Genomic DNA, 21,785 nt, shown 5'->3' on the forward strand with positions numbered 1-21,785 from the left:
ACCAAGCCATCTCCTCTTCAGCTGGGATTTAGTAACTGACCATCCCAGTGCCCCAAGCCATCTCCTCTTCAGCTGGGATTTAGTAACTGACCATCCCAGTGCACCAAGCCATCTCCTCTTCAGCTGGGATTTAGTAACTGACCATCCCAGTGCACCAAGCCATCTCCTCTTCAGCTGGGATTTAGTAACTGACCATCCCAGTGCCCCAAGCCATCTCCTCTTCAGCTGGGATTTAGTAACTGACCATCCCAGTGCACCAAGCCATCTCCTCTTCAGCTGGGATTTAGTAACTGACCATCCCAGTGCACCAAGCCATCTCCTCTTCAGCTGGGATTTAGTAACTGACCATCCCAGTGCACCAAGCTCTGCTCATTTACTTGCAGGTTGGAGACACGGATGTCGGTTGACATTGGCACCATCATGCAGCTGCTGCAGAAGCAGATGGTCTTGGTGCCCCCAGCCTACAGCACAGTATCCTCACCCCCCCAGTCCTCTCCCTGCCCCAGGCTTGCGGAGAGGCTCATGCAGCCTGTCTCTCAGTTGGAGCCTGATACCTTGACTTCACTTCCACAGGTATGTGAAGGTTCACAAATATACAGTACTGTGCAAAAGTCTCAGGCAGGCAAAGAAAATGATGTTTAGATTATCCTCATGTTGGTGTAAAACTATGATATTATGCCTGTCAAAGTGTGTCAGCTTAACCATTTCAGAACCTCTGCTACAATCACCCCAGTATTTGCAGTGACCGTCCAGTGCAGCCATGTATTCTTTGACTTGGCCACTAACACCTCATACAGCTAGTCAATCTGTCACTGACTTTTTAAACCAATTTATTTAATTATTCAATTGAGCTGTTGGTGAAATTTACAAAATCATGGAACGGCTGAGGTGCCCCTGAGGAGAGGTTTGGGAACTGAAGCTGTGTTCATCTAGCCATCCAACTAGATATCAGTAACTTTATAGAAAACAGAAGAAATTATTACTAGTTTTTATTGTGTTACTCTTTCTTTGCACATGTTCTAATGTTAAATTGTGTTTTTTGTTCTAAGCCAAAGTACACTTGCTACCGAGAGAAACAGCTTTAAACATTTCTTTGGACTGCCTACAGTAAGACTTTTGCACAGAACTGTAGGTGCTTTGCCCTATTAAACAAACCAATCAAAGCTGTTTCCAGACATATAACTGTATTCGAGTAGTCTTATTACACGGTGAAATTTACAAATATTTAACTGTGTAATATAAACATATTTCAATTGGTCCATAATTAAAATAAGCTGATCACAACCCAAATCTCTTGTGAATGCTACTTTTTGTTGCAAAACACCCCAGTCCTAATTAATTGTGTTTAAGTGGATTGACAATAGGTTAACATATAATAAGAATAACTTGTGAGATTATTTTTATGCTGATAATACACACAATAAGACGAAATATTGAGGTTATGAGTAAGATTACAGGCCTGATTGGTCCGGATAAGGGCCAAATTGATATGGCCAGATGAAAGGGTCAGAGCATCTCTGAGCAGACTTAGAGACTGTCAGCAGGGCTTGTGAGTGCTGACAGTCAGTGAGTAACCACAGAGAGAAGGGAAACGCCAGGACTGGTCGATGTGAGATGTAAACGAAGGCTGTCTCATGTGCTACATACAGTAACAACAGAAGGGCTACTGTGGCACAAAATGCAGATAATGACATAATGAGCCACGACATTCTCCTCTGCACTCTATATGTGATAAAACTCAAGGATAATAATGATTTTTTTTGTTAAGCATAAGTGAGTCATATTAACTGATTTTATTAGCAAAAATGTCCTACACTTCATGATGAAGGACAGGTCCTCATTAATGGGGATCGTTCCTGACACTTGCTCCCTCTTGGTGATTAGTGGCTCGCTGTTCAGTGCTCTGCCAGTTCCTCCCCCTATTCTTTCCTAATAATTTTGTCTTCCTTCACTCATTCTCCTCCCAGATCCTGGATCCCCAATCGTTTGACATCACACCCGAGACTCAGGAGTCATTCACAGACTCCCCAGGAGTCAGCCCAGTGTGGTACCTGCCCACCCCCGCAGACCTCCCGGGGGTTGGGATGGCGGTGGTGTCCATGGACCACGAGTACCAACGTAGACTATCGCTGCCCGAGCAACCTGCAGTCCTGGACTCACGGACTCCGCAGAGACACGGCTCAGACCCGGGGAGCTAAGGCCGCGATGCCTTACCTACCCCCTAGGAAAAGCCATTGAGGAACGTGGGGAGACACACACTCCTACCTGCTGGGATGTGCTTCGCACTGCTGAGAGGAGACGTGCCTCTCGTGACTGACCCGCTGGGGCTTCCCTCTTTCCAGCTTCAGTTACCATGTAGAGAAGCAGCACCGGATTGTAAGCGTTAAGCTTGCAGCATATTTAGATGATTCTGAATCATGAGTCCTTTCACTGGTGCCATCCTTAACTAGTAAGGTGGTCTATAGAATTTCCCTTTACTGCTGGGTTCAGAGTTGGAGTACGTAAAAGAAAAAAATATATATATATATATATTAGTAGCCATTACGTCTTGCACTGAAAATTTCTAACACTATATCTTTGTGTCCATGGCGCTTCCGAACCCTGTGTTGGGTGTTAGCTGGCCTAACACTGGGTGGTGTTGAGTCGGCCTGCGAGGCCGCTTGCTATGGCCTATGCGCAATGTTAATGTGTGCAGTAAGGGGTGGTCGGGCTCTGTCTTGATCCGATCCCCATTCATAGCATGCTTCTTCTTTGCCTGATGGACAGAAGGCATGAATGCCAGTCAACATATCAAGTCCCTTGTGTAGATATTGTGTAAAACCTTAGAGACCTGATTCTTCCTGCACTATGCTGAACCAGAGAACAATAGCAAGGTGTTTTCACACGTTGGTCAGTCCAAAGGTTTGGCTTGTTTGGCCTACATCTCTGGCTTTATAGAGGCCCTATAATGTTTTTCTTTTTTTCTCCTTTCTTTAGTGTGTTATGTGGTTTTATGTGCATGTAAACAGTCTGCAAAGTCTTAAGGCCCAAAGTATATGCCAAAGGGAGTAACTCTCACTACAAAATCCCCTTCTAATCTGCCTGAAACACCTTATTGTAATTAAAGCCCTTTACTTCCGTGACATGGTGAGGTCACTTCATAACACAGTCCTTATTGGCCACCTACCTGCAAGGTCCTGTTTGCAGACTGCAAGACAGGCGGAACGTGTAGGCCAAGCTGACCAATCAGGCAAGCTGACCAATCAGCACATTGGGCTCATTGGGCATGGGGCTTAAAGATCTAACAGAGCATTTCGGACACAGTTACAGAGTGAATAGAGGTGTACAGTATTAGGAAAAATAATGTGTTTTTGGAACATTGAAGCATGTAAATCTCTTCTAGAAGACTCTGAAATAATATTATGAATATGAGCATAATAGGAGCCTTTAGGTATGTCATTCTTTGCTCAGTCAGAGCAAAGAATGATCTTCTTTCAGTAGACACAGCCCTGCCCTGTTCTGGGGAGCAGTGTACATACTAATATGTGTAGTCATGTAAACATAGCGACTTAGTCAGTCTGAACCCACAGCAAAAGCCTGCTGGTGCCATAAAAATGCGCACAAATAATTTATTTAGCCCTTAAGCAACATGTATCTCTGGTTCTGCTTCATCAGCAAAAACCGAAAGCCTAAACACTGTCATAAAGAAATGCGTCCTTAAACTTCTGGCCGGTTTTTGTGAACGCTTCGCTTTTTGCTTTGGCCTTTCGAGAAAATGTATAGCCACTGACTTATTATCGACCGGTCAAAACGTTACACGGCAGGAAAAGTTAGAGCAACCATCTGGTAACTACTATAACGCAGATCAGTTAGTACCTAAAATATTATCATCAACAGTTTTCGTAGCTGGATTGAGTTAATGTAAGTGTTTATTGACATTTATTAGATTGTTTTTTAAAATGGCTTTATTTCAACAAACCTTGGAAATGTGGCAGACATTCTGCAAATGAAAAAAAAGTCAAAATGGGAAAAAAGAAAGTACCAGACCTGAAATATGAGTTGCCAATGTCACAATTTGTCTCATTCCCTTTCTGCTAAGGAGAAGCTTGCCTGAAGGACGACACAGGTAGGTGGCAAATAAACTCAGGATTAGTCAATATAAAATGTTTGTCACTATTATGAAAAAATGTGGTTAATACAAAAACCTTACTACAACTATTAATATTATTATTATTTTAAGATTTACTCATTAAATTACAATATGCGTTTAAACTGTTGCTGAAAAAACATGGATTCAAGTGGTATTTTGTGTCCACCAGCAGAATTTTGTGATTGAAGTATACAGTATTCTTCCACATAATTCAATCCCTATGAACTACAAAAAAGACTAATTAAAAAAGAAAGAAACCAAGAAAAATCTTACAAACTTCATGATATAGGATAGTGATGGCTAGTAATGGCCAAATAAAGCTTGATTGAACAGAGAGCACCATCTAGTGGGGTCCGAAAATACAGCAGATGGTTCATGAAGCTTCATTTGAGCATAACTAGATAAATGTAATGATTAAGCAAGTTGGAGGAGTCAAGTCATTTAGAATGAAAGTTCTTAAGCTTTTTTTTTATTTGTGTTCACTGCATCTGGGTCACCAAATCACCCCTATGAACAGTTCATCACAGGTGTGGGCAGCACAGGTAAGTGCGTTGCACTCTGTCCAAAGGACTTGAACAGTGAATGCATCAGTCTTGGTTTCCACTGGAATTGTGCAAAAGATCCAGTGCATAATACAATAGACCTTGTCTTCATACAGTTTTTCATGTATATCAGAATTTGAATTTAGATTAATTTGTGCATCAGAACCCAAGGTGTTTATCTATGAGGAATAGTCAGGTAGATGTCGTAAGGAGGACAAAAGCTTCCTATCCCATAATTTACACTCATTAAAAATGGGTGAGAGCAAGATCCTCTGCTCTTGTATAAACCTGCACATTAGGACTGTGAGCCATGGTCATTAAGGCCTTAAGCACCAGAATGGCACTACTGGAATATTTGTAGGCCTCTTTTCAAAAATCTTGGGAACTGATGTTTTCCCCAGTGCTCAAGAAAGTCTTTAATGGATATTTGGGCAATGAGAGTATTTTTCTCCTAGTACTGTATAATGTTCATTTGTATTCGGTGAATTCGGTTACAACTGAATTGGAAATGTTTTCACTGGAGCAGCTGGGATAAAATACCTTTTTTCAAGGATAATGTACCAAGTACTGACCCTGCTTTAGAGCCCGCACCCTCAGGTCCAAGGCCTTGTTCTTTAACCACTGCCACACTACCACCTACCTCTGCATTGATACAAGCACTGCTTGAAGAAGAAAAAAATCACCATGTGTAATTTTAGCTTTTTTCACTCATTATATTATATATTTTGAACGCTGAATGACCTTTCTTCGCCCTGATAGAAAACGACGCCAAAGTACACCTCTTAATGTGAGAATTCCACAAGTTTGAGTTCGCCCTGAAGTCTTTAATGACATCGACTGTGGCGCCATCTTGTGGATGAGTGAGGTCCACTCAGCGAACGGCAGAATGCTTTGCTAACACTTCCCTCTTTCGCCGGGTCATGCATCCGTCATAAGCACTTACGTTCTGAACAGTAGTATTTTTCACTCTGCCTTTGTGTAAATAATCCTATGTACGTATGTATATATGTGTGTATTTTCTAAAGGAATCTATACTGGCACTTGTATAGCCATTACTATGCAGAAACTGTCAATCCTTCGGCATGCTTCAGAATATAAAATCATAAAAATGCCTGCTCAGTTTAATAAAGTTTATAATAAAAGCGACAGTAATTACAGCGGTAGGGAACACAAAAGCGTGATACAACCAAGAGAGAAATTCGGTGATGTCGATGAACAAATTTCGAAATACGAATGCTGCAATCAATTAAACTTTACAGGTCTGAGCGTGATGTATGAATGTCAGTCACTGGATATCTGACACTAAAAATATGTATATATCTTACTTGTAAGGGTCAGTTATTGGAATTGCATTGTTTCTCTAACCTTATTCATATCAAAATATTACCAATAAAGACACTACATGGTTTGATTTAGTGTCAGTGGTGCAATGCCATCCTTACATTTTTTTCAATAAACCTCTTCGAAAAACTACGCTCGTGATTCTTTTCTTGTGTACTAATAACATCCGGATGCATGCTTGCTCATCCGTGCACTTTACATGTATACAGAGTAGCTACCACAAACTTCCGGGGGGGGGATAATGAATTTATCATTTTATCTATCTATTGTAATAACCGGCAGACTAAAGAATCGCAGCGGCAGGAACGAAAGAGTACTAGTTCTAAAAAAGAACGTGCTCTTTAATAATAGCCCCTGTAAAGACCATCTGATTTCATGTTTATTTTTATTTCAAGATACAGGCAGAAGGTTAAACAATTCGCCTGGTTTGCTCTGGTCAGTTAGGCCTACTTTCAGATTTACGTTGTGTTTTTGTTGAAATTTCAGTGGACGCGAATGCCAGCTTGATTAATCCAAAACGAGTTATACATATACACATCTTATATTACAAATTTGCGGCAAGCAAGCCTTAATACCACAGCACAGTGTTACCCCACTCGGGTTTAATTTCCATTCCTGAGTCCATGTTCCCGAGTCCATTTCTGTACCTTACATTTGACTAAAAGGTACATTTACATATTAGCAGACCCTTGAGGATACAGCCAAGTGACAAATAACTATACCCTCAAATTGGTACATTTCTTTCTAACAGTGTGGTAAGATTTAATCTGTTATTCTGTGGGTTATATGAAGAGTGAAAATAGCATACACATGGTACCCTGCGCATTTAACTGTCTAAAAATCTGTTGTATTCCAGTCAGGGTGACATTGTTGCCTGGAGCCTATTCTAGGCAGGATAGGGCATATGGTTGTGTTATAACCTAGACAGGACACCAGTTCATCACAGGGCAAATACAAACATACACACGTTCAAACTCTAAGGAAAATTTCCAGACAACAGTTAACCTAATTATATGGGAAGAATCTGGAATTCCCAGAAAAACCCCACACAGCAGAGGGAAAACAAGCCAATATTACATTTTATTTACACGCAACGGTGAAATTACCCCAGAGGATTCGAACCCGCAACCTTCCGATCATGCGCAAAGAGTCCTTAACCCACAAAGTCACACGCTTGTAGACGCACCCGGGTTTGCTACCCACTAAGCCGCTCGAGTCTGATAATGTTACCTGTTAAGTTTCAAATCATTTGACAGCTATTGAACGACCAGGTGCACATCAGTGTTTAATCGAGTGCTTTGTATTCAGAAATCTATCTCACGAAGCAAAAATCAAACAAACCATCGTGATGTTGGGTTTTCTTCTTAAAGCTAATGTGAGCTGCCAGTAGATTTTGATTTGACGGACAATTTTTCGTCGTTAATGTACCTTATTTAGTTATTCTAGGATTCAGACCCTTGGCTGGGGAGGTAAATTTTAGATTCGCCTTTGCTGTGTTAAAAGTGCAATTACTCAGCTACTTTATCCACGGAAAAAAAGGATGCTTTCGTATTTTTTAGTCAACGCAACCCATAAAGTCACAACTCAACATAATATGGTCCCGGCACGAAGTCCCCGCATTCCCACTGCCGACATAGTGCGGGTACAACTGGGTGACTCGTCCGTCATCTTTGGTCGCCCGGACTGCTTTCCATTCCGCCTGACGGCGTCGCCATTGGGCAGCCGCATCGTTCCGTAAAAGGAGTTGAACTGACCGATTGCGCGCTTCATCTGTCCGTCAAACAGAAGGGGAAGCGTCGGGCGTCTCCCGAAGACGGAAAGGCGCTGCACGGCAGTAGGCGCTGAAGCGGGGCTGGAATTAAGCCGCGTCCTCCAGCGGAATCCTCTCCCAGACTAGCGGTGCGGGCGGCAGTCGGGCAGCTGTCGGCGAGCCCATTGGCTGCGGGGTGAGAGGGGCGGGGCCGCTGTAGCGAGCCCATTGGCTGCGAGGTGAGCGGGGCGGGGCCGCCGCAAGTCCATTGGCTGTGGGGTGAGCGGGGCGGGGGCGCTGCGCTGCGCTGCGTTGCGGTCTGCGGGCGGCGCACTTAGGCGGCGGGGAGGGTGGACCTGCTGGCCTGAACGGGCGACGCTTGGCTTCTTTGCGAACTGTCACAGATAGACGGAGGACGGTGAGTCCACCTGCGTGTTTGCGGGCGGCCCGGGCAGGGGGGAGGGACGTGGCGTGGGGCTTTTACGCGGTTTCGCTAATCCCGCAGGAATACCTGAGTGAGCGGTGGGGGTTTGCGGGTCGGTCTGTGCGCAGAAAAGCGCAGGATAATGTCCGTGTCGGATGAAGTCAGATGGAGTTACGAGCCGCGCTTTGAGCATAAAAGTTGTTCCTCTGGCCTTAATGCTATTCTGTCGCTCCTTACGAGCATTTATTTCACGTCTGTTATCACGCGTGGCCTTTTTGTTTATGCGCCCATCCGTCCCAAGTCCAGTTAATGCACCCTTTGGCAGTTTTAGTGTGCTACTGCCTGCAATTGAGTTCAGACTTGCTGCGGCGCTGACCTGTGTTTTTATTTTTATTTCTTTTTTTTTTTCCATTTTATTATTGGAAAATTCTGCGAAAACTTTGCAGTAACCACCGAGAACAGTTCCGCTATTTTGTGTGTGTGTGTGTGTGTGTGTGTGTGTGTGTGTCGAAATGGCGTCAGTTTTAGCTCTATACGATGTAATTGCCTTGAAATGGACAGTCGCATGCTCAATTTAACGTTGCTTCTGTTTTGATGTCCGTATCAAACTTCCCCCTACTGCAGTAAACACTGGCACGGCAATCTGCTCGGTATTTGACAGGATTGCGACACGCTTTTGCTTCACACCACACTCTCTGTTTACTTTGGATCTGTTTAGCCTGATTTCTCAGTCAAAACTTCCCTCTCCGTACTGCTCTAGGGGCGTAGCGGTTCTCTAAGCCCGATCTGCACACTGTGCAGTGGAAAAGGAAAACCTTAATGATATTTGTATTTATGTGGATGATGAAGATTAAAAACTGGAGTAGCGAGACAGGTTATACTTGTCATAAAAAGAGTATCTGGCATGCATTTTTGCATTGAGCTTGATTGTCCCTCTCCATAGCACTAAATCCAAACAAGATGTGGAGGGTTTATCCATTCTGCTTAGTCTGTTCTGGGTCAGCTAGCATTTAATGATAGCTCTGTGGAGTGGCCTGAATCATCAGCTGGGCCGTAGGATCCTTCCAGCAATCAGTGCAAAGGGTGGGTTGTTCAGTGGTACTAAGCTAGAAATCTGAGGGTTGGTGGGTCTGCGCACCTCTTTTGAGACATGATTGCTCGACTCCCGTGCAGTGCAGAGATTTGCCTCTGTTGTGGTGGTAGAATGCCAGTGGACTACCAACAGTGAGAAAGAAATTCAAGAAGCAAGCATTTGCACTTCATAAAGAATATATGCATGTAAACAGTCCCCACAAATAACCTAATAGATGACTTTCAGACTTCCTTTCCAGAGGAAATGGGCGATGTAGCAGGCTATTCGGGTGTCAGGACAAGGACCATCGGTTCACTGTAGTGTTTAGCCCAACTGTCACATGCACTGTGCAGCACCCTGGCGGATACGCCAGGCCAGACTTATCACCGTGGAGATCACCCCCACCTCCCCCCCATGTTGACGCCACTTCTACATCTTGGACGTCCTGCTGTTCCTTTGGTTGTTCCAAGCTTGGGGTGGGGTGGGGGGTAGGCTTTTACATACTGTAAGAGTACTGTACACTGGAGCATGAGAAGAAAAAAAAACTTTGAGCAAATATATATATATATATATATATATATATATTGGTGCCTGGACTGTTTTTTGTGCATTAAAATTGTTCACTTGATCGTAGGAGTCACAGGGTGATTGAACTTGTGGTGGAGGCAGTGGTGTTTGGTAAATGTGCTCTGCATACTGGTAGTTAAAATAGTTAAGCCATTAAACTACTGGTCATGAAGAATGGTGCTGTTTGTGTGTGTGTATGTGTGTGTGTGTTTGTGTGTGTGTGCGCGCGCCTGCGCTTGTGTCAGCAATGGATGAAGTCCACGCTCCGTCTCGTTACGGAGGCTGCAGTTTCTTTAATTTTTTCTGCCATAAATCTGTCGCCGTGGAAAGATTGGCCAGCATTTCCGCGTGTGTGATTGAGGGGGGGGGGGCTTTCCCGTCACCCTCCTGCTCCTGTGCCCCCCCCCCCTTTTACTCCTGTACCATGGCTCAGGACATTGCAGAATCCATCTGGGGCCTGGGCAGAGCTGTCTGCTTATGCCGCACCGGTTGCCGAACTGGGCCAGGCTGGCGTGCTAAACTGGTAAAGCTGGTTAGGATAGATGGCGGCCCTGTGCATGCACAGATGCACGTATGTTTTTATACATGTATGTACAAGAGGGTCCTTTTCATTTGGTAATGGGATCTCTGTCTGTCTGTCCCCAGGAGACCTTTGATATGGTCCCCTGCTTATTCCAAAGGTCTTTCTGTGAGATGCAGACTGGACATAGGAAGTTGTTGACATGAAGGAGGTGTCTGGTGGCAGTGTGCGGGCAGACTGCTGAGTCACCCTGGGCTCACCCCGGCCTGCCCAGCCCTGTCAGCGCCAGTGTCTGGGCACATCGCTGTTGTGACATCGTCGTGATTGGTTAACTCTTGTCATGGCAGGTTACAGAAGCCTGATCCTATATCTTATCCCTGTCCTCTGATCTGTAATTAGCATCTGTGGTGAAGGATCAGGTTTGATATCAAATAGCGTTGAATAATAAAAAGATACTTCTGGCGTTAGTGTTTGGAAGGTACCATGTGGTGAATTTTCCAGACTAATCTCATGTATCGCTTGACTTATATTTAAATCCTTGCCTTTTCTCAGAGCAATTGATCTAAAATGAACTTCATTGGACTGGTTGGAAGAACCTATCTAGTAATCCAGTGAAATGAATGTAGTAAAATTAGATCTTATCTGATGAAAGTTACCTTAAAATACAAGGCAGTGTAGTGTGAAAGTACATAAAAGAACTTCTTGACAATGGTGAACAGTAGGAGACATTGATGATAAGTGGATTTTATAAGCGGCTCTGGGATTGCTTATGCTGACAGCTCTTCAATTTACATGTTCCTCCTCCTTCCTTTGAGGTTCTGTGCAAATGCGAGCACGTCTCCGAGCATGTAGGTGTTTGGGTAATCATGTGTACACCCACGGTTCACAGTGAATATCGTGGCTAAAAGCATGTGCAGCTCATAAAGAGAGAGTGGACGAGAGAAGTCGATCACACTTAAGGGTTTGATTTCCCCCCCCCCCCCCCCCCAGAAAATGAGTTCAGAGTATTGCATTGAAGTTGTGGGGGGGGGGTCTCCACAGGGGGGAGAGAGGGCCAGGGGCTTCGGGCTCTGAAGTGAAAGGCATTAATTATCATTGTTGACACATCACGGCACAACAACGAAATGTATCCTCTGTATTTAACCCATATGTGACATAGCAGGGGGTAGCTAATTTAGCGCTTGGGGGTGGTACCTTGCTCAGGGTACCTCAGTGGTACTTTGCTGGTCGGGGATTTGAACCAGCAGCCTTTAGATCACAAGTGCCCTAACCATTAGGCCACCACTCTGTGTGTGCTGCTCAGCCGTGCATCTGTTTGGCTCCAGATGCACAATTTCAATATTTATCAAGGTTCGTCTGTGATTTATCCTCTCCTCAGGCAGCACTTATCGGACTTTGGACACAGCTCATAGGTTGCCAACTCCTATTTAGATAACTGTTTACCTGGTACGATAAAAACCAGGCTTAGGATTTTCTGAAGTCACTTTCGGGCAGGAAGAAGGCACAGTTATAGAAGAAATGGAAGGCAAGAAGACAAGTGGGAAACCAGTGACAGGACAGGGAAGGGAGGGAGGTGAGAAAGTGCTCTACTGAGCTGTGGCTTCTTTTGGTGGAAAGCTGATCTGATGGAGGCTGTGGAGAACCTGTGGAGAACCTGTGGAGAGCCTCCATCTTCTCCCATCAATGTTGCACTGACAGGAAGATGGAGCTTTCAGGAAAGATTCAGTTCTAAGGAAGCGGGAGGTGAGAGACATGGAGTTAGTGTTGGTGTTTTATTTCTTCATTATAAGAATTGAAGTTGTTGCGTAACCATGCATTGTTGTCATACGGTGAAGGTCTCCGTTGTGTCTCTCTTTTTTCTGTTCCGCAGTGCAGTGATTTTTCTACTCCTGTGTGTTTGGTTGTTCTTGGTCTTGCTGGGCATTCTCTGGGCCTTGCAGAGCTTCCAGGCATGTCGAGGCTGATCCCGAAGCAGTGCACATCTGACTTCCCACTGTGACAGTCCTCTCTGCTGAAGGTTCACACGGTTGGCTCATGAGTTTCTGAATGTGTGGGTGCAGGTTCTGCTGCTGTTATTTTGGGGACAAGGTCTTCAGATGTCCTCACAGAGGAAGAAAATACGGGAACAAACGGGCGTCGAGGGAATGTCCTCGCGAAACAAACTCATTTTTGGTTTTTACAAGTTAATCTGCTGTTTCATTAGTATCCTTTTGGGTTTGTTGGAGTTGTTGTGCAATTCGACGTACTAAACTGAAGTGGAAAGTCTCACAGAAATGCAGTTCTGTGTGTGTGTGTATGTGTGTGGGTGTGTATTTGTGCATGTATGCATTTGTGTTTTAGTGATGTAGATCATTGCCGTTAAATATCAGCCAAGATTGACACACTAGGCGGACGCCCATATCTTGGTCTTTAACAAATGATGACCAATACCGAAGTGTTAGCCGATATGTTGTGCATCTAGAAGGCTAAAATGACTTTTTAAATGCCTATCTAGTTAGCTACCTCAGGGTCTTGCTATGATAGCATGCAAAGAAGAGCTTCGTAGCACCGTTTCACAGAGGTTGTCTTACCATTAGAGTGAGTTTTCTGTCACAGGGGCCTGTTTCCTAAAAGCATCCTAGTGCAAAGATAATCAGGAAGGGCTTCCTGTATGAATATCAATAAACCTTTTCCTGCCATCCTGCACCTTGGAAATGTGCATGCCGGCATTGCTTCTTGCAGCAGGTCCGTCTCCCTGCAGCATGTAATCTGTATTATACCTCTGTAAATCATTCTGACATTACAGATCGATACATTGAATCGCCACCTTCATAACTGATTTATCATGATGCATCGATGCATCTTTACGCCCCTTGTGTGAGCGTGTGTGTGTGCGTGCGTTTGCCTGTGTGCACACAGATGTGCAAGGAGCAAATAATCCAAAAGGCCGGGAGACTGAGCAAGTTATATATCTGACTGTTTCTTTATTTAGAGCAAGGGTAGGTATGAAGTAAATAAATATGCAGAAATAAAGTATTTCTATTGTATTCTGTTCTATTCTATCCTATAATGCAGTTCTCCATAGATTCAGTTGTAGAATTCCTCTGCCTGTCTGCCCTCATCAGACAGGGAGGGAGGGGCAAGAGTTTGCCCGCCCCAGTAGGGCGGGGGTAGCAAGGTGTGGGTGGCGATTATGCCAAGCTGTGGGGGAAAGGAATGCAGGCAGTAATGGGCTGTGAGGCTGGGTGAATTAGAGAGTGAGGGGTAACTGGATTACTTGCAGACACTGGGGGGGGGGGGGTCGTGCACAACCTTTTTGCTGTGTCTGTGCACCTTCCTCCGCACACAGAAGTACACCTGTTTCACATGGGATGTGTATGTTGGGGCTAACCTGAGAGGGCAGTGCACTCAGTCTGTGTGTGTGTGTGTGTGTGTGTGTGTGTGTGCTGCTTCCCCTCACACCATCTGCGGCGGACAGTGAAGCCCAGTGTGTCCGTGAGGAAGCTGCAGGAGACGGTCAAGGCGGGGGGCAGGGGCAGCATCATGCGCATGCATGCAGTAATGCGCATGCATGCTGACACGCGTCTGCTGATCTGCACGCGTGGGCACTCACACGCATGCATGTGCACAGTCATGCACTGCTGCATGGGGGCTACTTGCTGGGACGCGTCACAGACGGGCCTGTGGCCGCAGATCCAGCCCGGCTCGCTGGCTTCGCTCCAGGGACAGGCATCCCGCTCCGGTCCATCTGCTCAGGTCTGGAGTCGAAACTTGGAAATGAACAGAACCAGCCTCGTTCTTCACAGATCGATCAGCTATGCAGTTTGTCTGCTCCGCAGAATCTAAACAGGGGTTTCACGTTCTGGCTGATTCCAGGATATTTTCATCTATAAATCATCCCCGGGCTGTTTAAGCTCACCTGATTCTCAGGTACTTTGGCTTTGACGACTGGCTCTCAGTGGGAAACGAATGGGGAACGAGTTAAGAACGTCATAAGCAAACTATTGGCAGCCAGTAGTACTAACTGTCTGCACTGGTTTTTCCAGAAAAAAACTTGTTGAGTAGCATGACAGACCAGTTTTGGGCAGCAGAGACTGCTGCTGTTTATAGTTCCGCTGTAAAGGAGTTAAGCTGTAAAGGAGTTAAGCTGTAAAAGATGGCCATGCACTGCTTTCGTAACAAGCGATTTGTATAATTTTGTAATGTCTTAAATGCTTGCTACGGAAACAAGTCAGAGTAAAGCTTGCCCGCAATCTGGGTAAATAATTTATAAGATAAGAGCTGAGTAAATCTTTATTCGTCTGCCAGAAAGGACGCGTTGTAATTGACAAAAAGTAAAAGTGATGCTGACCAATAAGAAGGATTCCTGCATCCTGACGGCGCGATAACAGCAGGCTGTATGGCTGTGCGTGTGTATGCTGACCAATAAGAAGGATTCCTGCATCCTGACGGCGCGATAACAGCAGGCTGTATGGCTGTGTGTGTGTATGCTGACATGCTTTGTATGTCCATCATGGCCTCTGATTCCTAAGTGCTGTCAGTTACTGGCCAGTTTGCACATAGTGCAACATTGCCGTTAAAGATGGGATCGAAATAGCAAGTTAATTCACATAGTTAACTGACATGTCTCCACCCTTTAACAAAAATGCAACCTCACCCATCGTTAAGTCAAAAAAATAATAACAATAAATTGGTCCAAGAGCAGTGTTCCAGAAAGTGTGTCAGTTTGACATCAGCGGCATTCAGACGTTTTCCTGGCTTAACTCTCACACTTCTTGGCTCATTCCCAGAACTTGGATGTGACCCTACTCTGCACACCTCTGAGTCTCTTTGATGACAAATAGGCATTTTCAGGTTTTAAACCTCTCTAATACTTTAACTGCTGGTGAAATTGAGTACACAGGGATTACAAATTCAGTAATAATCCGCAACGCTGTGTACGATCTTCCCTCAGGCTTGGCTGCTTCCTTTAGGTGGCTATTAACTTCACGCGAAATCAGTGGAGTTGACGTCATTTAATAGCAATATGACGCTATATCGGCGTTGATCGCCATTTCCGTGCAGCCCCTGTGTAGGGTCCCTGAGGGAAACTTTTTTGTTTCTTCTGATCCCACCCTCTGTCCATGATTGGCTGACATAAATGTAACGCCGTGGGATTGGTCAGCAGGACTAATTAATTAGTTACCAGCATGCATTGCACTGCATCATGCGTATCTGTAATAGTGTAAATTAATATGTGTATTTATGTGGTAAATAGTAAATGTTGTAACCGTGTAATGTTTGTCGTGGAATTTGTGAGAGTGTTGTGTAAATTGTTGGCTTCCCTGCCTGCCATTGCCAACCAGCAGTGGACGTTAATAAAGAGATACCAACTTCAGATTGTTCGTGCCGACGAGTTCGATTTGTCTGGCCGTCGTTTGAAGTACACGGGTAGCTTTAGGCACTGACCCAGCGTCGGGAGGGATCGCTCGGGCGTTGCGCCCGCATCCTGCTTCAGCTCTGCGGCTGTGCACCATGTTCTGTGGATCTCTTTCCCACAGCATGCCGGTGGGCTTTTATGTCTTGGTGCACTGGGGAAAGTTCAGTTCCCAATTATCCCCTTGAGAAATAATAATAAAAACAAAATCCTCAAACTGCTTTTTCAAAAATATCTGACAGATTATATCATTCACAGTGTGTCTTGTCTGAGGCTTGATGTTGAGTGATTGATGCAGAACGTAATGTGGTTTTATCTGATACTCGTAACATTTTACATTTGGGGAGTTAGGGTTTGGGTTAGGCCACTGTGCCTGTGATTGCCGGTTCGAATCCAGTCCTTGGCAAATTGTTCCCTTCTGTTGGGCCATTGGGCAAGACCCAAAGCCCGCTGAAATGCTCCACAGATGCTGGATAAATTCCCTAATCCTGTGCTTGGACCGCAACCTCTACTCTTAACTGTATATATGTGTGTATCTCTCAAATAGGAGGCAAGATGGGATATATGAAAAGAAGAATTCCAGTGTATCCGTACTCGTACTTGTGCAAATGGCAAATAAAGATTAAGATTAACTTTGTTGATCCCAAGGGGAAATTCTGGTGCATACACCAGCAAGAACATGCACAGACGAACATGCACAGACGAACATGCACAGACGAACATGCACAGACGAACATGCACAGACGAACATGCTTATAGTACCAAGCAGACAAGGAGCAAAGACATAGAGCAAACAAAGTAAACATAATGCAAACAGATTTTTAAATTGCACAGTACACAAATAAATGAAATATTCTGAAAGGTGTTTCAGGTGTTATTTTAATCTCAGCCATCAAAATGCTAAATATCAGAGGAGCCTGGGGTAGGTCTTCTGCGACGTGATCTCCTGAGAACAGAAAAATCACTGCACATGACCCTGTTACCCCTGCTGACTAAGGCTGTAACGGCACATTGTATTCTTTGTTTACAGTTCGGTGCATCATGTGTGGGTTGGGCCATAAAGTGACACTAATGAATACATTTGTTGACATTGATGGAACCTAAGTTTACAAATACATGTACTCAGTCTCTCTGTAAAATTACAAGTCTGAAACTTCAAGACCAAGTAGAAATGCTTTCGATTACGTGACAAGACCTAGTAAGTGACAAGTGGTTGTGACATCAAGACTGAACTTGAGCACTACAGCACTGGACCGTAATGAGCAATATAGGCCTGAGTAGTAACAAATATATAAGAATATTAGATGACATAGTGGGCAGTGGTGGCTTAATGGTTAGGGAAGCGCACTTGTAATTGAAAGATTGCAGGTTTGAATCCCCCACCAGCAAGTCACCACTGAGGTACCCTGAGCAAGGTACCACCCCCAAGCACTGCTCCCCGGGCGCTGAATTAGCTGCCCCCTGCTATGCCACGACGTCACATATGGATTAAATGAGGAGGACACATTCCGTTGTTGTGTGCTGTGGTGTGTCAACCAACAATGATCACTGATCACTAAAAGTTAACAGCAAGCTTCAGGCCACCATAGTAGAAGTATGATCACTGAGACCAAGAGGATTCCCAGACAACTGGCAGCTGCTCTTCATTTCAGCCCCCAGAGGGTGGTCCACACAGTCATGGGGTTTTTTTTTCTTCTTCAGTTAGTCTTTTCCAAATAGTCCCTTATATAATCCTAATGCTCCGGAACGGGTGACCTGCCACGTTTTTATAAACACGAAGCGCGGAGGAAGAGCACACGGTGGTGTAGCGTGTGCCCTTGGAGAACTAGACCTGCCTTCGCCTGGATGGAGAAGCAGGGCAGGAAGGGCCATGTTGAGGAAAGGCTGGCCTTCACTCGTGTGTGATGTCGCTGTGAGATTCAGACATTAATAATCCATCTCGATAATGTTATTCCACGTATGAGCTCTGCTGCTTCCGACCTTGGCCATACTAAACGTTCCGTTATTGTTTATTTGACATTGTGTGTCAGTGTTTCTTTCTTATTTATTTATTTTTTTTGCATTAGTCCGGTCTGTCCATGTGCTTATGTATATATCTAGCACCACAATCCAGGGAATGCCATTTCGTGCCACCTTATGCAGTTCACTGAATATGTTTCCCTGTGACAATAAAGCCCCACTTGACATATGGAGCAGGTGCAGTGACTTGCATCATTGTGAGCAAAACCTGAAGAAACCATAAAATTTAAGTTGTTGCATTTTCTTAGCTTGAGTGCGTCGGAATGCAGTTCAAAGTATAAAGTGCATAGAAATCTAACCCAAGCAAGTTATGAGTAATTTCACAAACGGCGTTGTGCAGTCACTCGTACAAGCCGGTTAAGCTGTGAGGCACAAGACTTTTTGACCTGGTGCTTTGAAAACCACTTCAGAGTTGTTTTGCTTAGATCCTTCAGTGTTTGAAGTGGCCACATGGGAGACTGAAACTCTGCATTGCTGTCTGATCTGCCCTTGGGATGCCCTGTGGTTACTCTTGACCCGCCCTATGCCAAACACTCCTTCTCTGGGGAGTGAGTGCCAGTGGCAGGTCGCCACAGAACCCCTGGGGAGCACTAGGCTGTCCTCTCCCATGAACAGGTTCGCACTTGACTTTAACTCCAACCGACATCTCCTCCAAAACACTATCCTCTCACACAGTTGGATGCACATTGTGGAGAATTCAGGACTGACCAGGACAGTGTGAAACCTTGTTGTGAAATGCCGGTTCATTGACTGCCGGCCCAAAATGACAGTCTGATGTGACAATGAGTGGCTAGGGATGTGACATGGAGTGGCTAGGAAGGGGAATTTTGTGGCTGCCTTGTTTGAGTGATTGCTGAGGGGATCCTGATGTGCAGGGTCAGTGTGGGGAACGTGGCAGTGTCACCCCCAGGCTGTGATGTGCAGGGTCAGTGTGGGGAACGTGGCAGTGTCACCCCCAGGCCGTGATGTGCAGGGTCAGTGTGGGGAACGTGGCAGTGTCACCCCCAGGCTGTGATGTGCAGGGTCAGTGTGGAGAACGTGGCAGTGTGACCCCCAGGCTGTGATGTGCAGGGTCAGTGTGGAGAACGTGGCAGTGTGACCCCCAGGCCGTGATGTGCAGCGTCAGTGTGGGGAACGTGGCAGTGTCACCCCCAGGCTGTGATGTGCAGCGTCAGTGTGGGGAACGTGGCAGTGTCACCCCCAGGCCGTGATGTGCAGCGTCAGTGTGGGGAACGTGGCAGTGCCACCCCCAGGCTGTGATGTGCAGCGTCAGTGTGGGGAACGTGGCAGTGTCACCCCCAGGCCGTGATGTGCAGGGTCAGTGTGGGGAACGTGGCAGTGTCACCCCCAGGCTGTGATGTGCAGGGTCATTGTGGGGAACGTGGCAGTGTCATCCCCAGGCTGTGATGTGCAGGGTCAGTGTGGGGAACGTGGCAGTGTCACCCCCAGGCTGTGATGTGCAGGGTCAGTGTGGGGAACGTGGCAGTGTCACCCCCAGGCCGTGATGTGCAGGGTCAGTGTGGGGAACGTGGCAGTGTCACCCCCAGGCCGTGATGTGCAGGGTCAGTGTGGGGAACGTGGCAGTGTCACCCCCAGGCCGTGATGTGCAGGGTCAGTGTGGGGAACGTGGCAGTGTCACCCCCAGGCCCTGATGTGCAGTGTCAGTGTGGGGAACGTGGCAGTGTTACCCCCAGGCCCTGATGTGCAGGGTCAGTGTGGGGAATGTGGCAGTGTCACCCCCAGGCCCTGATGTGCAGGGTCAGTGTGGGGAATGTGGCAGTGTCACCCCCAGGCCGTGATGTGCAGGGTCAGTGTGGGGAACGTGGCAGTGTCACCCCCAGGCCCTGATGTGCAGTGTCAGTGTGGGGAACGTGGCATTGTCACCCCCAGGCCGTGATGTGCAGGGTCAGTGTGGGGAACGTGGTAGTGTCACCCCCAGGCCCTGATGTGCAGGGTCAGTGTGGGGAATGTGGCAGTGTCACCCCCAGGCCGTGATGTGCAGGGTCAGTGTGGGGAGCGTGGCAGTGTCACCCCCAGGCCGTGATGTGCAGGGTCAGTGTGGGGAACGTGGCAGTGTCACCCCCAGGCCGTGATGTGCAGGGTCAGTGTGGGGAACGTGGCAGTGTGACCCCCAGGCCGTGATGTGCAGGGTCAGTGTGGGGAACGTGGCAGTGTCACCCCCAGGCCGTGATGTGCAGGGTCAGTGTGGGGAACGTGGCAGTGTCACCCCCAGGCCCTGATGTGCAGCATCAGTGTGGGGAACGTGGCAGTGTTACCCCCAGGCCCTGATGTGCAGGGTCAGTGTGGGGAATGTGGCAGTGTCACCCCCAGGCCCTGATGTGCAGGGTCAGTGTGGGGAATGTGGCAGTGTCACCCCCAGGCCGTGATGTGCAGGGTCAGTGTAGGGAACGTGGCAGTGTCACCCCCAGGCCCTGATGTGCAGTGTCAGTGTGGGGAACGTGGCATTGTCACCCCCAGGCCGTGATGTGCAGGGTCAGTGTGGGGAACGTGGCAGTGTCACCCCCAGGCCGTGATGTGCAGGGTCAGTGTGGGGAACGTGGCAGTGTCACCCCCAGGCCCTGATGTGCAGCGTCAGTGTGGGGAACGTGGCAGTGTTACCCCCAGGCCCTGATGTGCAGGGTCAGTGTGGGGAATGTGGCAGTGTCACCCCCAGGCCCTGATGTGCAGGGTCAGTGTGGGGAATGTGGCAGTGTCACCCCCAGGCCGTGATGTGCAGGGTCAGTGTGGGGAACGTGGCAGTGTCACCCCCAGGCCCTGATGTGCAGTGTCAGTGTGGGGAACGTGGCATTGTCACCCCCAGGCCGTGATGTGCAGGGTCAGTGTGGGGAACGTGGTAGTGTCACCCCCAGGCCCTGATGTGCAGGGTCAGTGTGGGGAATGTGGCAGTGTCACCCCCAGGCCGTGATGTGCAGGGTCAGTGTGGGGAGCGTGGCAGTGTCACCCCCAGGCCGTGATGTGCAGGGTCAGTGTGGGGAGCGTGGCAGTGTCACCCCCAGGCCGTGATGTGCAGAGTCAGTGTGGGGAACGTGGCAGTGTCACCCCCAGGCCGTGATGTGCAGGGTCAGTGTGGGGAACGTGGCAGTGTCACCCCCAGGCCGTGATGTGCAGGGTCAGTGTGGGGAACGTGGCAGTGTCACCCCCAGGCCGTGATGTGCAGGGTCAGTGTGGGGAACGTGGCAGTGTCACCCCCAGGCCGTGATGTGCAGGGTCAGTGTGGGGAATGTGGCAGTGTCACCCCCAGGCCGTGATGTGCAGGGTCAGTGTGGGGAACGTGGCAGTGTCACCCCCAGGCCCTGATGTGCAGGGTCAGTGTGGGGAACGTGGCAGTGTCACCCCCAGGCCGTGATGTGCAGGGTCATTGTGGGGAACGTGGCAGTGTCACCCCCAGGCCTTGATGTGCAGGGTCAGTGTGGGGAACGTGGCAGTGTCACCCCCAGGCCCTGATGTGCAGGGTCAGTGTGGGGAACGTGGCAGTGTCACCCCCAGGCCCTGCACAGCCCTCTGTACCTCTCACAGCATTAACTGGTGACCGTCTGAGATTTGCGAGATGAATAATGCACTTGGGCAAAGTACAGCCTTCTGTTCATGTTTATATACACAGACCAGACTCTGCTATCAGACAGACACGGCAGCTTTGACAGTCTGTCATAATGACAGGAGAACCAGTGTTTCAGAATGCAGGCTGAGTGCTAAGGTTTTAACCAAAAGGGAAGCAGTGAAGTAACTGATGGTGGAGCCAACTATGGGTTTCCAAGCCTCATGCCCACCATTAATTTTGATGTAATGTCTAGAATGCTTTTTCTTTTTCTTTCTTGCTTGCTTTCTTTTTTGCTTGCTTTCTTTCATGCTTTCTTTCTTTTTTGCTTTCTTTCTTTCTTTTTTGCTTTCTTTCTTTCTTGCTTTCTTCCTTCCTTGCTTCCTTCCTTCTGGGGCTGGTGGTGATGCGGCTCAGGGTGCAGTATACACACTCTATGCTGACCCACACCCTGCAGGATGTGCAGCACT

General features: G+C 47.1%; 2 protein-coding genes across 25 annotated transcripts in view; both read left to right on the plus strand.

The window, feature by feature from the left end:
• Window positions 1-6,144, plus strand: part of LOC111859601 (voltage-gated inwardly rectifying potassium channel KCNH2-like) — a 131,065-nt gene extending 124,921 nt beyond the window's left edge. Inside the window, exons 14-15 of the mRNA XM_072710798.1 lie at window positions 384-573; window positions 1,968-6,144. Of these exons, the coding sequence (XP_072566899.1) occupies window positions 384-573; window positions 1,968-2,198 (421 nt within the window). The 3' untranslated portion in view covers window positions 2,199-6,144. The remainder of the gene's footprint in view (window positions 1-383; window positions 574-1,967) is intronic.
• Window positions 6,145-7,843: 1,699 nt separating this feature from the next.
• LOC111859613 (uncharacterized) overlaps window positions 7,844-21,785 on the plus strand; it is an 80,731-nt gene continuing 66,789 nt past the window's right edge. For 23 of the 24 annotated variants that reach the window (XM_023842434.2, XM_023842438.2, XM_023842437.2 and 20 more), the window contains exon 1: window positions 8,068-8,180. The gene's annotated coding sequence lies outside the window, so the exon portion shown is untranslated. Of the gene's footprint in view, window positions 8,002-8,067; window positions 8,181-21,785 lie in introns of those variants that run through there. The other variant, XM_023842435.2, reaches the window with a different exon arrangement.

Source organism: Paramormyrops kingsleyae, chromosome 4, assembly GCF_048594095.1.
Source record: "Paramormyrops kingsleyae isolate MSU_618 chromosome 4, PKINGS_0.4, whole genome shotgun sequence".
NCBI lineage: Eukaryota > Metazoa > Chordata > Actinopteri > Osteoglossiformes > Mormyridae > Paramormyrops > Paramormyrops kingsleyae.